At 38.5% G+C, this 17547-nt stretch overlaps 1 protein-coding gene across 1 annotated transcript; it reads right to left on the bottom strand.

Moving 5' to 3' along the window:
• Positions 1–1619: 1619 nt before the first annotated feature.
• Positions 1620–7650, bottom strand: zbtb26 (zinc finger and BTB domain containing 26). The gene is made up of 2 exons (XM_064296265.1): positions 7540–7650; positions 1620–5650 (listed from the first exon to the last, which is right to left on the bottom strand). Exon 2 carries the CDS (start codon positions 5636–5638, stop codon positions 4421–4423), a length of 1218 nt encoding a protein of 405 aa, XP_064152335.1. The 5' UTR covers positions 5639–5650; positions 7540–7650; the 3' UTR covers positions 1620–4420.
• Between the last annotated feature and the right edge of the window lie 9897 nt (positions 7651–17547).

The following is a 17547-nucleotide window of genomic DNA, read 5'->3' as shown; positions in this document are numbered from 1 at the left end:
ATCTTGGAATTTTGCAAGTTGCACCCAGTCTCGTTGCGAATCATTGATCTGAACTGGCCTTAAGTCAGCTACACTGCAATGCTGCAACAAGGTAGCATTGCATTCGAGAGACGGTTTGCGAGGTCGGTACCAGTCGGTAGCGTTAGCTAGCGTTTTTTTCTCATTGTTAGCCGACATTAGATTGTGTTAAGTACATTAGCTAGCTAGCTAACGCAACGTTACCTGATATGAGAGATGGATACTGTGCGCAACGTTGTCTAAACTAATGTTGTCTTTCTTGACATGGTCTGGAAGCTAGCGTTAGCTGTGCAAATAGCTATGTAATTTAGTAAAGTTACATTGTCATTAAATGTAATACCAAATCTACATCAACAAATAATATGATTTCTCATGTTACACAAAAACTTTTTAGGGTTCCATAACTCCCCCAAGCCCCCCTTTCTCTGTTATTGTAACGCATGCAGACACCAGAAAAAACTGTACGCCGCTCACACACAAGTGAGTTGAAGAGTGAGCCTGTTGTGTTAGTTCCGCCTACCCTCTCTGGCGGACCAACCACTGATGGGTGATGAAAAACGCGTCACTAACTGTGCGCCGCTTGTGAATTTTTCCCGGGAATGTCGCCACAGACACCAAGTTTTTTAATCATGAATTGTGATAATTAATATAAAAATAGGCTCAATCACCATTGCGTTACCCAATGCAGCGATAGATAGTGACTTAAAAGACATTTATTTTAATGAAAATCTTTGAGATTATTACTTTAATTTTTTCCATTTTGGGCTTGGCCCATTTTTTTGCCCAGGAGTGTATTTCTTAATGTGCTTAAGCATATTTATTGACATTATGTGTCAATAATTATTAGTTTAAAGTTTAAAGTTGCAAAAGTTAATTTTTGCTGTATTTTATGTGGTATTAAAGTATATTTGTAGGAAGTATACTGAAACATGTACTTATTACAATTTCAATAAGTACACTAAAATATAGCCTATTTTGATTACATTTACAAAATAAACCACGGCTGGCTGTCTCTTCATTAGAAAATAATGTATGACAGGGGTTGTGGGGTGGTGAGGTTTGAATCTTTGATGGAGCTTTTGTCCCTGATGTTACCATAATGCAGAATGAGTGCTGGGCAACACTGCTGAAAGGGGCAGTCAAGTATCTGATTGCAACAACTGACAAGGATATTTCAGAATCAGTATAGGCCGACGCTATCACACTTTGTTTCTCCCAGAATTTGGCAATAGGCTAAGCGTTCAATAACAGTGGCACTCTACAAACACTGTCGTAATGGTCAGTCTATTTCTGAGCGCACTGAACTATGAAGTAGCCAGGAAATAATAAATACATGTGTAAAACACAAAAATTACGTAAACTCTTGATAAATTAGGATTATGTATTATTTCATATTCATACAATCGCCATCTTTGCAACTGACATGTTTATCATCTTCATCATCACCACTTCACCTTAATCAGCACCATAGCATTGTCTGAAAAATAATTTAAGGACAAATTAAATAAAGCTTTTAGATTTTTGAAAAATGTATGTTGGCCTATTTATTTTTCATGTGATTACTCATCATCATCAGCACCATCATCATGCAAAGACAGAAATAGTATAACATTTTTTAATGATAGTAGGCCATTAGTAGCAATATCAGAATGAAAATGTAGTCAAAATAATATGGTGGAATCAGCATATCAGCATCTTAATTTAAGCAACATATTCCAGCTTTATTACTAATCATTTATTTATTCATCACGACTGATCACCATGAAAAATGGGCACAAGACAGTTATGGCAGGTAACTATTATTAGTAATATTAATAGTAATAATATCAAAATAACAATATAATCAAAACAGTAACGGCGGTGGATTCATGTAATCCTAGGTCAAGATTTAATGTTCTACGTATTCTGATACAGGGGTTCTGTGCAGCGCTCAGTTCAACCCTTTTCAGTATTGATGAGTCAATTATTGTCTCATACTCCTTCATGCGCGGGTGTGCACGTTTAAGCACTGTGACGTAAAACCATGCGGACCAAATTGGAATTCAATTAATCTTATATTTTCTTCTGTGGGACTCAATGTGAAGATATCTTACAGCTTAAAAGTACTGTCCAAAATAATTTGATTTGCCCAGGGTGAATTCATATTTTTGAATGGACTTTAATAGGGAAATTAGCTTTTTGGCACCAGAGGCTTATTAAACTGCAATACCTTGAGTAACCACTGGAGTTTATGAGCTTCACGGAAAACACCTGGTCTCCTGTCACAAATGGTCCAGCACCAAAATAAATAATTCTTCCCATTGGACATTTAGCTGAATCTTCGAATTACAAAATCTGATCAAAGTAGCCAATTACAGAACACTAATACACAGGTTTTCAACGTTGTACAAACGTTGTGGTTGCCATCTTGGTTCTCTGTGGAATTGAAGCTAGCTTGCTTGCTAGCTAATAATAATCGCCCAAAAATGAAATTAATCTTTGTGGGAAACTCATATTTCATCTAAATGCATTCTTTATTATTTCACGCACAAACCCCACATAATATCATTGTATGACTCCGATAGCTGCATGACTAACATTACAAGGTAGGCTATAAAAGCTCAGACTTCAATTTGCAAGTCGTTACACTACTGTTAACCAAAACATGGTGTAGCCGGCTAACTTTCCACATTTGTTTATTTCATACAGCTGGCTGGCTACTTAGTTCCACAGCTTAATTAAACCAGTCACAGACATGCCAATTCATTACAAACTACCAATAAATTTCCTCCATAAATTACCCATTATATTGTCTGGTCAGGACCACAAAGCCTGACATGTACAAATGATTTGAGAACTGGACATTCTGCTTGAAAACTGTATGTCAGTCCACACTATTTGCTAACAACTTTAGTGCAAGTAGAGAATTACTTCTCTAAAAGCATTTTTAAAAAAAGGTCACTTCAGGGCATAATAATGGGGGGAAACTATATTTATAACAGCGTTATCATTGTCTTTGCAGTCACCGATCATGAAATTCACCCACCTAAGCTACTGCTATAAGTTACCCAAACCCCAACTAACAGTTATAGGCTACAGTTTAACTTGTAGGCTGTGTATGTGTATGCATATCTTTCTCCAGATGTAATTATCTTATGATTCATTTATATGCATTATTATTATCAGTTACACACAGTAGAAAAATAAATTCTCAACCAAAACACATTTTAAATGTACAAAAAGATACTCACGCATACAAAGCACTGACTACAAGCCTTTCATTAAAACCTGTAAAATATAGGCCTGCTGTCAAAATAAGGCCAAGTTACAACAAACATCACACAAATTAAACAAGCGCTATTCCAAAGCAATTCTACTCAATGTTTCCTAAATTATTTAATGTAACTTATAACTGTGTTTTTCATCTTACCATCTGAGAAGAATGTGGTATAAATGAAGTTAACTATTCTTATATGATCATCACAAATCCATTATTTATGAAAGAGAAACAATAAGAATCTTATGAACTGCAGGTTGTTAGCTGGCCGATGGGTACTTTAGCTAACTAGAAAGGTCACATCACCTCACAGCAGTTAGCTGCATAAAACTAAACTAACATTAGTTACCAACCTGTGTCTTTGGTCTCTCACCGCTGCCATATACTAGTCCTAGGTTGAGCACCACCTCAACCAGAGAAGAATTAGACAGCCAGCTATTTGTGTGTGAACTGGACTGCACAAACTGTGTGAGAAAAGTCTCAAAATCAAAACATAAAAGGGGCAACTTTTGTTGACATATGTCACTGAATGCACACATGCAGATTCAACATTTCACGAGCAAATTTTACAATAGACACGGAAACTGGTAACATATTTTTGGTTTTCATATACGAAGTACGAGGTATTTCTACAAAAGGGAAAATATGTAGGCTGTTCACAGATATGCTTTTGTACAAATAAGTGCACATTCATTTAAATGACAATTTACAAGACATAATGAGGGGGAAATTTAAAGATTTCAGCATGTTCAGAAATTCATTGTATTAAAAATAATGATTGGCTCCAGAAGCATTTGTACAATATTATCAGATAAATTAGCAAATGGACTTTTCCTCCAAAACATCACATGATGGCTTCTATTCTGCTGTTCATGTTTCTGTCATTCTAGGAAAAATCAAATAAGCCATATGTCCATGTCTGTGTGAAAAGTCTTAATATTTATTTTATAAGGTTTAAATTCAAACAACACTAGACAATAATCTAATTATCTCTCTTTGGAACTGACGATAAATTAAACATACACCAATACAATTAAAATTAATAATTAGAACAATTTACCAAAGCTGGTAAGTGTGCCATCATAGTCAAACCCTGAACTACGTTTTATCCTCCATTACAACAGGCTTACTGCAGTCCTGGAGCCCTTACTCAAAGTCATTGGTGCCCTCAAGTAGGCTGCGCTCCTTGGCATTATCAAAGCTGTTCTTGCCATGAATTTGTTTGAGATGTTTTCGGAGGACAGGTTTATGAGCAAACACCATGTCACAGTAATTACAGCGGTGGGGCTTGTCTCCACTGTGCAGATTGAGGTGATCTAGCAGAGAGCACTTCTGGGTAAAAGTTTTCCCACAGATCTTGCACTGGAAGGGCTTGATTCCAGCATGGACACGCATGTGCCGGTGCAAGTTGCCCTTCTGTGTGAAAGTCTTGCCACATAGAAGGCACATGAAGAGCTTGTGCATCTTGAGGTGGTTGGCATAGTTCTCCAACTGGCGGAAGACCCGGGCACACTTTGGGCACTGGTGATACCACTGCAGGCCCTTATCTGTACTCCTCAAATGTCCCCCAAGGGTGCTTTTCCCTGGGAGAGGGGCTGTAGGGTTAAATGTGTACCCCTGCAAGGGCAATACAGGCATTTCACCTGACCGGGTGTCCACTGTGGAGTTGATGAGTGAGTGCTGTGGCTCAGGGGAATGCATTGAGACAGCCTGACCTGGACTGGAGAACTGGCCTTGCAGGCTGTTACCCGTTTCAGACACTTTGTCACACACAGATTCTACCTTCACTATGGTGATGGAGCTCTCTTCCCCATGAACCTGATCTCTAATCTGTCTAGGAAGGGGAGACCGTTTAATTATCACTTCATCATCATCTTTGCCATTGCCCTCCTCTTCATTGTCTGTCTCCACACTGAGAGGTTCCTGCCCACTTTCATGTGAAGAGGGTCTAGTAGACTGCACTTCAAATCCCACATGGGGCTTGATGAATTTATCCAAGGCTTGAGTGCATTGTTCCACAATGTGGCCCATCTGTAGGAAACTGGCTACAGTGAGATAATTCACAAGCTCCAGCTCTGGGAACTCCAGGGTCCCTGTGTAGCAGGAGAGAAGAAGCCTGTGCCCAACCTCTGCATCCTGCAGTATTGAGATATGTACCTCCCGAGAGTCCTGAAGGAAAAACTGGTCCCTCAGAAATGGTGACCCAGCTGCAAACACCACCTTATGACCTAGCACCTCCAAATCATTGATCCGTACTGTGACATCACAGAACCGACTCTGTCTGCGCAATGTGTTCATCTTCTGCAGCATGGACTCCCCAAAAGTGGAAAAGTGAAACTGCAAGATAACCTGATTCTGAGCCATGGTTCACCAGGTCTGTGGGGAAAAGATAAACAATCACATACCTTAAAATGTGCTGTTTGATCAAAAGGCACATAATGGGCCGCCAGATGGCCTATTCTGATGAGACAATTCATCAGTATACAGTATGACGCCAGAACCACCGCCCTCAATTATAAATGGTCAAATAAAGGGTTTCAGTCATCAGGAATTGTCCTCATCTCATGATTCTGCAACTCTTCTGCCTGCACCAGCTGCACATGAAGTGTACTACTCCAGTGTAATGGCTGTGCAGTTCAACTGGTATTCTGTGAAGTCTAAAGAAGCTGTAACTGGCAGTACAGTGCTTGTCTGTGCTCCACAAATTGATGGAGGATGGGCCTATAAGTACAACTGGCGATTACAAATTGAGAGAAAAGAAAAAGAAATCAAGAATAAAAATAGGTTAAAACAACCAACTGATGTCTCATAAGTCTTTTGTTAATAAAACAGATCACAGAATTTAATAATGTCATTACAATGGTCCCAGAGATATTCATAAAAACAACTGATTTTACTGGCTTATTAAAAAAGAACAGAATTCGAAATTTACATAGGCCTAACTAGATTCTATATATATATATATATATACATATACAGTACTGTGCAAAAGTCTTAGGCAACTGTAAAAAAAAATGCTGTACAGCTAAGATCCTTTCAAAAATAATGAAATGAAAGGTTATAAATATTGAAAAAAAAAAAAGAATATAAAGAGCAGTAAATAGTTAAAAACTAAATAAAATCAATGTTTGGTGTGACCACCCTTCGCCTTTAAAACTACATCAATCCTCTTAGGTACACTGCCCGGCAGTTTTATAAGAAAAATGGCTGGTAGGTTGTTCCAAGCATTTTGGAGAACTTGCCACAGTTCTTCTGTAGATTTTGGCTGTTTCGCTTGCTTCTGGCTCTCCAGGTAATCCCAGAGACCCTTGATCAAGTTTTTATCTGAAAAGTAGTCTATTACTTAAAATATTACTTTATTTAACAAAATACAAAAATGTATCTGTAAAATCTAATTTTTTGTAAAATTCACGTTTGGAAATATCAAATTTGCTCTTTTCTCCTTACACACTAATGCAGAAAACAAAAAATAAACATCTAAGACCAAATATATACTATATATTATATTTAAAAATCTTAGAGTGCCTAGGACTTTTGCACAGTACTGTATAATAATGCAGTTGTGGAGAATTAATGCATGGCTAGGGGTAGCGTGGTGGTGGTGCAGTATGTCTCAGAAGTTTATTGCCAGATTTATACTCTCATTTTCAACACTACTAACCAATGCTGCATCCATACCAGCATTGGTTAGTAGTGTCGAAAATGAGAGAGTATAAATCTGGCAATAAACTTCTGAGACATACTGCACCACCACCACGCTACCCCCTAGCCATGCATGAATTCTCCACAACTGCATTATTGTTAGGTGTTACAAGGCATAAATAAACATATCATCTTTAAAATTAACCACACCAATAGATACGGATGCGTTTAGTGAACTACCGGTTGTTTCAGAGCATGTCTTACGTAGGTTCGTGATGCAGACAAATTGAACGCAGTTCGTGACTCTAAAGAACTGAATTAATCTCACTACAGTATTGGCCTACATAGCTAGCTAAATGAAAACACCAGTTTTCGATGTTTCAAAAGACTGATTTTCTAAGTGGTGCTTCATTTAGTTTGTGTGAACTCTCGTAAGAATTCCTGAATCCTGCTATTGTGCTTCTACACTGGACAAGGATCCCTGAACCCTGTCTTAACATAGGCTAAGTGTCGGTATTGTCTGTAAATATTTAACCCATACACGACGTCCATTGAAGGTATATTAATTTAAGTGCAGTAGTGATTAAAATACTATTTTCATAAACTCGATTTGAATTCATTACCTATTTATCCAGATCACCCGTCCTGAAAATGGCAGATCTTCGGAAGAATGTAAGGAAGGAGGGGCTATTGCCTGGAATAATCTAGACGAACAAAGTTTAAAGTGATACAGCTGAATTTCTGCAAAAATGCCGAAATGGCGGCACAGACTGAAACGTCGATTAAGGACATAATAACAATAATAATAATAATAATAATAATAATTTATTATTATTATTATTATTATTATTATTATATATTTTTTAGATTGGTTCGCTGCCAGCGAGAGAAGGGACCGTTTATTCGTTTTGTCACTGTTGCGTTAAATTTATATTCGATTTAAAAAAAGATTTGCCAGTTAGGCCTAGCCTACTTACTCTAATTTGGCCTGTTTAAAAAAAAAAAAAAAGTTTCACAATGCAAATTCTTCCTTCTGGACCTTAGATACCGCAAACCAAGTGCTTAGTGACAGTCTGAAAAGTGCTTTGCTTCTCAAATGAAAAACCTTAAAACCATGAAATTGTCATTGTATAGCATGTTGGCTATATTCAGATCCAACGAAAAACACGTTTTCAACGTACAAAAATTCCAAGTTACTCACATATAAGTCATTCATTCACATCTATGCCTGCCATTTGATATCAAAATTTTGCACGAAAGAACATGAAACAATATTGGCTATCTATAAGACACCACTTCAAAATGATTGTTTTTGCCGAAAAATACACCCTTTTTTGATCAACTTTTGATATGCTGGTCCAGAAAATATTCTTCCAGTGGACTACTGACATAATTTTGAATGTGAGTTGAAACTTGATAGTTTTGACCATAACAAGAGGTGTGTTATTCACACTGTCATTGCATTGTCATCCACAATTATAACACCATACCTATCATTATGCATGGTGATGGGAGTGTCATTTTTGGGGGCTGCTTTAATTCCTTTGGTCCTGGTGACCCTGCCATTACGAGGAAGTCAGTGAATTCTATGTTTTTACTTTTGAATTCTACGGAGGAATGACAGGCCATGTGCTCCATCACCAGTAGCCATGCCAAAAGGAGTCATGCAGCAAGGCGACAATCCTAAATATTCAAGCAGATATACATAATAATGGCTAAATGAGAAGAGATGTAGCATTTTAGATGGTCTGAGATAACACTGGGACCTAAACTACTAAAACTATTTGTGTTTACCTTTAATCGTGTCATGCTTTATTAGAAAATGTATCTTAGATGAACATATAATAAAGATTAATGTGTGAAATATTTGAAAAACAGACTATTCCAAAGGGGTTCACATACTTTCTAGCACCACTGTATATTAATTACTATGGTCACTGAGTCAGAATTAACACAGTACAAAAAGGAATTATATCTGATGAAAAACATGTTTTCAACGTTTAAAAAAAAGGCAAGTTACTCACACACATTGTCCATAAGTCATTCATTCAAATCTAGGCCAGCCATTAAAAGTATTGATATCAAAATTGCACCAAGGTACATGAAACAATATAGGCTATCGCAGCCCCCCTTTCTGTAGTGTGAATGATTGTATGTTTCTTGGTATAAATGTCTGTTTATAAATGTTAGTATTACATGCTGCTAGGAAAATGTCCCTATGTGGATAATGAAGTATTGCATATAACTGTATGTGTATATGTACTGTATGTATGTACGGTATTGTACAGTCAGTATTTATTTTAAGTTGTAGACTTTGTACATATTGCGCTGACTGGAGCTAGTAACTTCACTGATTAAAAGGCGTACATACTAATAAAGAGGCATCTTGACGTAATAGCATCTAGACGGGAGAAAAGACATATAGTTTCTATAGTTTTTTTATGCTGCATAAGTGTATAATTAGCTAGAGTTACAGAGGGAGGACAAGAATGTGAATGCTACATCTGGCAAGTGAGTGTTTTATTAATGGTGAAGTATGTGAAAATGACTCCAACAACCTGAAAACTTGATTCATTGTGATTTACTGACTCGAATATACAGATTTATTTTAATGAATCGAACTTCTCAAGACTCCTAGCGAATAGTATGTCCTAGAAATTGCATTGTGGTGTGTAATCATAGCCAAGTAAGTTATTTCTAGCCTATGAATAAATGATTCATCTATCTAAAGTAATATTTTCAGAATTGAGTCAAATATGAAAACCAGTTATTTCCCTGCTCTCCCCTAGCCTACTGCAAATTGATTTCTCAGACCCACATAGCATACTTCTGTATTTATTTCATTGAAATTATGACATGTCAAGCAGCTCGTGTTTCGCTGTTGATGTGTCCTTTAGAAAAGCAATGAAAAATGGCATTAATTGAAATGTGGAGAATATCTGTGTCAACTCATTTATGAAGGAATTGTTATTCGTTCACTGGGCAAGGTAGGCTTATGAATGAATGCCATTACATAGCTACAGGCTAACGTTAATGCAATGCAACTAAGCGCCGAATGTTTCAAATCTAGGCTGGCCATTAAAAGTATTGATCTCAAAATTGTGCCAAGTTACTTGAAACAATATTGGCTATCTTAGCTCACTCAAATGATAAATAAGCAGTATTCCATAGCAATGCTACCCAATGTTTCCTAAAGTGTTTCAAGTAACTTGGCCCTTTTTAAGCACCTTTGTAAGAAAATCAATAAATCTGCCATCATGAAATATATATGGCTCCCCATGTGACTTTTGCTAAACGTATGCATTGAACATCATTATATAATTTGGATGTCAATATTGCATAAGTGATTAAAATGATAAACACCTACTTAGTTAAATGGCCATGAACAGCTTTGCAATAACAAGACATTCTTTAATGCTGTTATTTGCTTGTGAAAATTAGACATCTAATGGAGTTGAAATCTAGGCTGACATGTTTTGACATAAAAGACTAGGTTAGCTCAATTCAACCATAATTCAGCTCAGGTTTTACTACCTTATGGCCTGCCTATATCCTAGCTGGCTATAAAACCTTTTGCAAGCACATCTACCTGGTTTACTGAACGTCTCAATACATAATGTCATAATACAGTCTATATATTCGGTGAAAGATTTCCATCCCTTCAGATGTTTAGATACCGTCTGTATTCAGTCTCATGCTCACTGGGAGACAAACGATTCTCATCCGTAATTTGCATGTGAAATTATAGAGAATAGATTTCAGGAATATAAATGTCTTCCCATTATAAGGTTTCAAAAGCAATAGTTTTAAAGGTAAAGATAATTATCAGCAAATAAACATGAGTAAAGAATTAAAGATTTGCCTGAGCCTGAGGTGGGATTCAATCTCGCGCTACGAAGGTTCTCATAAGTACGCGCGTTACCAGTGCACCACCAACAAAGTACTTGAAGTGGCTGCAAATCTTTTTTGGTTAAAAATATATTTGTTCATTTCGCGTGTGCATGTGATGTTTTGATTGGCTGGTGTGGCCAAATGTACAAATCGGAGACGTATTGTTTGGCGGGCCTGGAGCATTTGTGAAGTAATCAGGCAAGAAAAAGAAGAAGGAAAAAATGCTAAATCCCTTATGTTTGCGGCTTTATTGTGTGGACGTGTGAAGTTGTTTGTGAATTCTGTCTGTTGACATGAGGTCAGAAGGTACAGAAATTAATGTTTTAACCCTCCTGTTATGTTGCGGGTCAAATTGACCCTTTTTAAAGTTTGAAAATCTAGGAAAAATACTTAAAATTATTTTTTCAGTATGAAACTTCTTCTACTGGCCTTAATTGGTGTAATCAACATTTTAAATGAAAATGGTTCATTTCATGTATTTGCAAACCCCCCCTGTATGGGGATTGACCCGGGAACATTTTTGCTGTACCTAAAAAATGAACAGAACAGGAGGGTTAAAGGGCTGAGACTCTGTGGACATTGTGGTTATTTCTGGAGGAAACCCTGAAAAGTGCCAACTCTTGGTGCTGTATAGGTATGGAGCATGCCGCTCCACCAAGCCATAACTGCCATCCCAATATATTGTAGTATAGTGTTCCACAGCTTTGGGGCATAAAAACAAAAGGCTAGCTCTCCACTTCATGTATGCTTTACCTTTGGATCTTTAGCAGACCACCGCTACAGGATCTTAAGATTCGATTGGGGACATATTTAGATAAGCATTCACTGATATATTTAGGTGTAAAGCCATTTATCAAGTATCAATCCCTGTGGAACTCTACATGTAACCTTCTTGGAAACACGATCGCCTAGACTGACATAAAATTGCCTCCCAGTCAGATATTACTGAAAACATTTTAGCACAGTTCCTGAAAGACCAACCCAATTTTAAGACAGTGTATCAGTATTTCAATGTCAATGGTATCAAATGCAGCACTCTAGTCTAAACTGAAATATTATTTGCATCAATACTCTGTCTGAGGACATTTACTACATTCACCAGCATGGCCTTTACTATAGTTTGAACAAAAACCAGAATGAAAATCATCGTTAGTTGGTAAAAGACCACTTTTTCTAGAATTTTAGCTAGGAAAAAGAAGATTTGGTAATGGTAATGGTCTCACCACAGCAGTCTTTAGAGCATCAGTTACCAGTCTCTGAAGAGCAATTCACTATTTTCAGCGCACTGGCTGATTAAACGTTCAAAGACATATTTAAAAAACTTTGTTGGAATAGGATCTAGGAAACAGGTAGGGAACAGGTATAGGATTTCATTTGTGAGAGAAATAGCTCATATTGATCATACACTCTAATTGGAGTGTCTAATTTTGAGTTTGCACAGGTTTGTATTATTTTAGATGCAAACTCTTCACATTTTGAAGATAACGCTTGGCTAGACCAGTTATTAGCAAATACTGGACTGATCAAGAAATCAATAGTGGCAAACATTATTCTGGGATACTTAACATTTTTGGCTGTAACCCTTGCAAAACATGCCTACCTTGTTTTATGTACAGTTTTATTGCAGTTGCACAGTTGTTCCTTATAAATTTCATGGCGTATCTGCAGTTTTGTTTTTCTCCACCTACAGGTGAGGGCAAATGTTTACATACACCTAGGCTAAAGATATTCAAACTCAGTTTTTCACAACTTTCATACACTCGACCGAGACTGCACTCCTCTCGGTCACTCCATGACGCACGAGCAGCCTCCCTCTCCTCTGTCCTGATTCTTCTAGACCTCTCCGCTGCATTTGACACTGTGGAGTACTCTATCCTCCTGTCCTCCCTGGCAGCAACAGGGATCTGCGGCACAGTCCTTGACTGGATTGAGTCTTACCTCTCTGACCGTTCCTTCCAGGTTGCCTGGGCGGGTAAGGTATCACCACCCCGTCTCCTCACCACCGGAGTTCCCCAGGGCTCAGTCCTCGGTACCCTTCTCTTCTCCTTATACACCAGATCCCTTGGCCCTGTAATCTCTGCCCATGGCTTGTCCTATCACTCCTACACCGATGACACGCAACTCTTTCTCTCCTTCTATCCATCGGACACACAGGTCCCTGCCCGCATCTCCGCTTGCCTGAGGGACATCCAGAGCTGGATGGACAATCACCACCTGAAGCTCAACCCGGGAAAGACGGAGCTAATCTTTATTCCTGCTCTATCCTCTTCCCTCCTCGATTTTTCCATTTCCCTAGGGGACACCTGTGACATCATCACCCTGTGCCAAGAATCTCGGAGTGGTGATGGACAACAGGTTGTCCCGCTCCAAGAACATCGCAGCAGTAAGCCGGGCATGCAGATTTTTCCTGTATAACATCCGGAGAATCCGCCCCTTTCTCACTACCTACTCAACCCAGCTCCTGGTCCAAGCAATGGTTCTATCCCGCCTGGACTACTGCAACTCTCTTCTGGCTGGACTACCGGCATCTGCCACCAGACCCCTGCAACTCATTCAGAATGCTGCAGCTCGTCTGGTCTTCAACCTCCCCAGACACTCCCATGTCACTCCCCTGCTCACTACCCTCCACTGGCTGCCTGTTATAGCTCGCATCAAATTTAAAACATTGGTCCTAGCATACCAGGCAGTCAAGGGATCAGCCCCAGCATACCTCCACAAGATATTCAAACCCTACATGCCAGCCAGATCCCTCCGTTCTGCTACCTCAGGACGCCTGGCACCTCCCCCTCTTCGCACCTGCACTTCCAGAACACGTCTCCTGTCTGTTCTGGCCCCACGATGGTGGAATGACCTCCCCGTGGAGGTCTGAACAGCTGAGACACTGACCCATTTCAAGCGACGACTGAAGACTCACCTCTTCCGGCTGCACCTCTCCCCATCCCTCCCTACCTCCCTGTAATCTCTTAAATGACTGTAAGCTTAGAGTTGTAACTAGGTAGCTGTTTCGTAGGTGACTTAGTTAATGCACCTGTCTTAACTACTGCTTGTATTTTTTCCATAGACTGCGTTGTTGCTGTTCTCGTTGTGTTAATCAGTTTAACCTTCAGGGTCCAAGTTGAACTATGCGGTTGTTCCCTGCACTTGGACCAGTACTTCTCTCTAGGGTTTTCGTCATACTTGTTCCTGGTTATGGTTATACACTTTGTTGTATGTCGCTCTGGATAAGAGCGTCTGCCAAATGCCTGTAATGTAATGTAATTTCATGTTACCATACATTTATTTTGGCAAGTCAATTAGAGCATTTACTTTCTTCACATCAGAGGTAATTTTAAAACAATTGATTAGACACAGATTTATTTCATCTTTAATTCACTGTATCAGAATTCCAGTGGGTCAAAAATTGACTGTCTCTTTAAACTGGTAAAGTCTCTGGGCTTGTAGATTCCAGAAATTGATGTAATTACTTTTTTAGAAGCTTCTGGTTGGCCAATTGTCATCATTTGGAGCTAATTGGGAGTTAATTGGCACCTGTGGCTGTATTGAGGAGAACCTACCTTTAGAGCCTCTGCCTTTTTTCCCTTGATACTATGGGAAAATCCAAGCAACTCAGTCAAGAAACATTGTGGACCTCCACAAGTCTGGTTCCTCCGTAGGAGCAATTTCCAAACAACTGAAGGTACCATGAGCATCTGTGCAAACAATTGTATGCAAATATAAAAATTTTGGGACCACACACGCTGCATCGTTCAGGGAGGAGGCACAAATTATCTCCTAGGGCTGAATGAACTTCGGTGCAAAACTCCAAGACAACAGCGAAGGAATTTGTGAAGGAGTTAGAGGCATTAGGTACCAAAGCATCTACATCCACCATTAAGAGAATCCTACATTGCCATGGCCTGAAAGGCTGTTGCGCAAGGAAGAAGCCCCTACTCCAAGTTCGGCAAAAGAAAACAGAATGGTGTCTGCAGTTGATCACACCTTTTGGAGGAGTGTTCTCTGCTCAGATGAAATAAAAATTTAACTGTTTCGCCATAAGAAAAATGGTAAGGCTTTTAATCTAAAGAACACCATCCCAACTCTACTGAAAAAGCATGACTGAGCAAGGAGGTCCACAAACCTGACTGAGTTACACCACTTATGTCACTGTTTAATTTTGCACACAGTATCACTGCTTTCAATACACAACATTGTATTAAAAAACACACAGTCGTGATCTGATAAAATGACATCAGTAATTAAAGGTAAATTAATATTTAACCCCCTAGAAATGTCCTAGTCCAGAGTAGGGCTGTCAAAAAATATTCGATGTTCGAAAAGTATTTGAAAATCTTTTCTTTTTTTAAGTTCGAACCTAAATTTGAGCATTCGAATATTAGTTTTGGATCCCGCGTTTTGTAATTAACATGAATATACAGGCTTTAATTTCATGCGGCGAATCATGTTCATGCACGCAAAGTTCATTTCCTGTGCTAACGTTACTTCCTCTGTCAACAAAAAACGTTCTGCCCTGGACCCAGAGCAAGTGTATCGTCTGGTTTTCCTTGCCAATAGCCTCCGGTGATACTTTCAGCTCCATGGACACCTAACGTTACTGGTCAGCTAGCCTCGTGAGCCAGTCTCTTTTTTTACTTTGTTCAACAGATCTGGTCAGCTAACAATTTAGGCTAAATAATGTCCCCATGGCAGGCTATGTATCCTTTCTGTTCTGAAGATTTTGATAAAACTGGATGATAAAATAAGTTAAATTACTTACTCTGTTTAGTTTGTTTATGTTGTTTTAAGCTACAGGTATTAGCCATTTGAATGGTTTTTGTGTTAAGAAATAAACAGGGATTTCCTATAAACAATCATTTCCCTATTATTGTGATTAATAAATGCCGAGTTGTGGCAAATTGCATCCACGGCAAGTATTATCAAAATGATTACATCCATGCTTTATTCATTTGCGCATTAGGCTATAGAAACTGCAGGGGGCTCATTTATAAAATGAACTTGCGTGCATCAGTCAACTGAAGACCTGGCGTAGAGCCACAGCCGTTTCCACGGTCAAATCGAGTCATGTTGAAATTTTATAAATCACTACTTTGACGTGATTTTCTACGTACGCGCCACACAGTTGATCTAAAATACGTCTTATAAATGAGGCCCTAGATGTACTATCCTAGTATGAAAGTTCACCAATGTCCTCTATTCTACTGCCCGCTTGTAGAAAATAAGGCACAGACCAGTTTAGAGGGAGCGTCACGTGCATACCTGCATCACGCGCCCGACAATCAGCAGCTTATTTTTTTAAATTATAGGCAAATGATATTCGAATATATTCGAACTCTAGCTAATTACGAAAGCTAATATTCAAACTCAATTTCATGGCACTTTTGACAGCCTTAGTCCAGAGTGTAACCAAGGTTGTGAGTTGGTTCTGTAACCTCTTGATAAAAATCAAAATAATGTAAAATATTCAGGAACTCAGGAACATGCAAGTTAAAATCACCTACTAAGAGTATATTATCAAGGCCAATCGATTACACTAAAGCAAATTCAGGCAGAAATACAGTTTTTTGCTTCATTGGACAACAAACTGTAACGTGTTGCGTTACAATTACAATGAGCACAGGAGGGTAACATCCAAGTCTAGTTATTTTCAGCTTAGAGTATCTGCAAAGATATTTGTATTACATCCCAAAAGCCAACCCGAGTTCTAATAACCAGGGACAAGTAACACAACAAATGCCACAAACAGAAAAAATGTCATATCTAACCCTGGTTTTGTCATCAGCAGGAAAAACATTGACATTTCGGACAACAGAGACACCGATTTAAAGGATCTAGTCTGAATCCAAGCTTGGGCAATCAGAGTTTCTCGGATTCTCATGTTCCTCATCTTCACAAAGCACAGAGTACCCATTTCTAGTATTGTCAGGTTGCCCATAGATTTTTCGCTATTTTCGTATAATAATGTGTGCCTGTGTTGTTCTATGTCGTTTACCTGATAAATAAGCAGCTTGAAACAAAAGCACCACTTGTCACAAACACATACACATATGAATTGTAAGGTCAGCTAACCTTATTTTTTTCCACGTGGGAAAACTAGAAGACCTTCGCCGGTTAGCCTAGCCACACGGTTAGCCTACCTATAGACAGACACCCCCATTCAAAGCCTGCAATGGTAGACTGTCAACTCTACCGATATCGTCACCAGTGCCGAATTGCCCCGTTTTATGCACTCGGACAAGGTGATGCTTATTAAACACTTTGTAAAATGCCCATATATGCAGACCTGCCAACCTTAGTCAGTGTAATGCTTAGTTCACATGCTTTCGCACCACTTCGCTTTGCACGCACACACAAGCCTTTCTTCACAATTCTAGTTTTGACTGCTGAAGTGATCAGCTAAAATTGTATCATTTGACCTGATTCTAAAATATCACTTGCACTGCACTGGGCTATATTATGATATACTTTCAAGTCAAAAGTTTGAGTACACCTGCTTAAAAACTGCTTTTTCATGATTAATATTTCATTATATGATATGTGTGCTAATACAAACTGATAACCATAAGTGAATTGCATTCACTTATTTAAAGTAATAATCTTGAAGATTTTCATTAAAATAAATGTCTTTTAAGTCACTATCTATCGCTGCATTGGGTAACGCAATGGTGATTGAGCCTATTTTTATATTAATTTATACTATTATTATTATCATAATTCATGATTTAAAAACTTGGTGTCTGTGGTGA

The sequence above is a fragment of the Anguilla rostrata genome, chromosome 10 (genome assembly GCF_018555375.3).
Source record: "Anguilla rostrata isolate EN2019 chromosome 10, ASM1855537v3, whole genome shotgun sequence".
Classification (NCBI taxonomy): Eukaryota; Metazoa; Chordata; class Actinopteri; order Anguilliformes; family Anguillidae; genus Anguilla; species Anguilla rostrata.
This window is presented reverse-complemented; position numbering and strand designations above follow the sequence as displayed.

Bases quoted from the DNA above. Each gene is read 5' to 3' on its own strand.
- zbtb26 (XM_064296265.1), bottom strand. From the start codon at position 5,638: ATGGCTCAGAATCAGGTTATCTTGCAGTTTCACTTTTCCACTTTTGGG.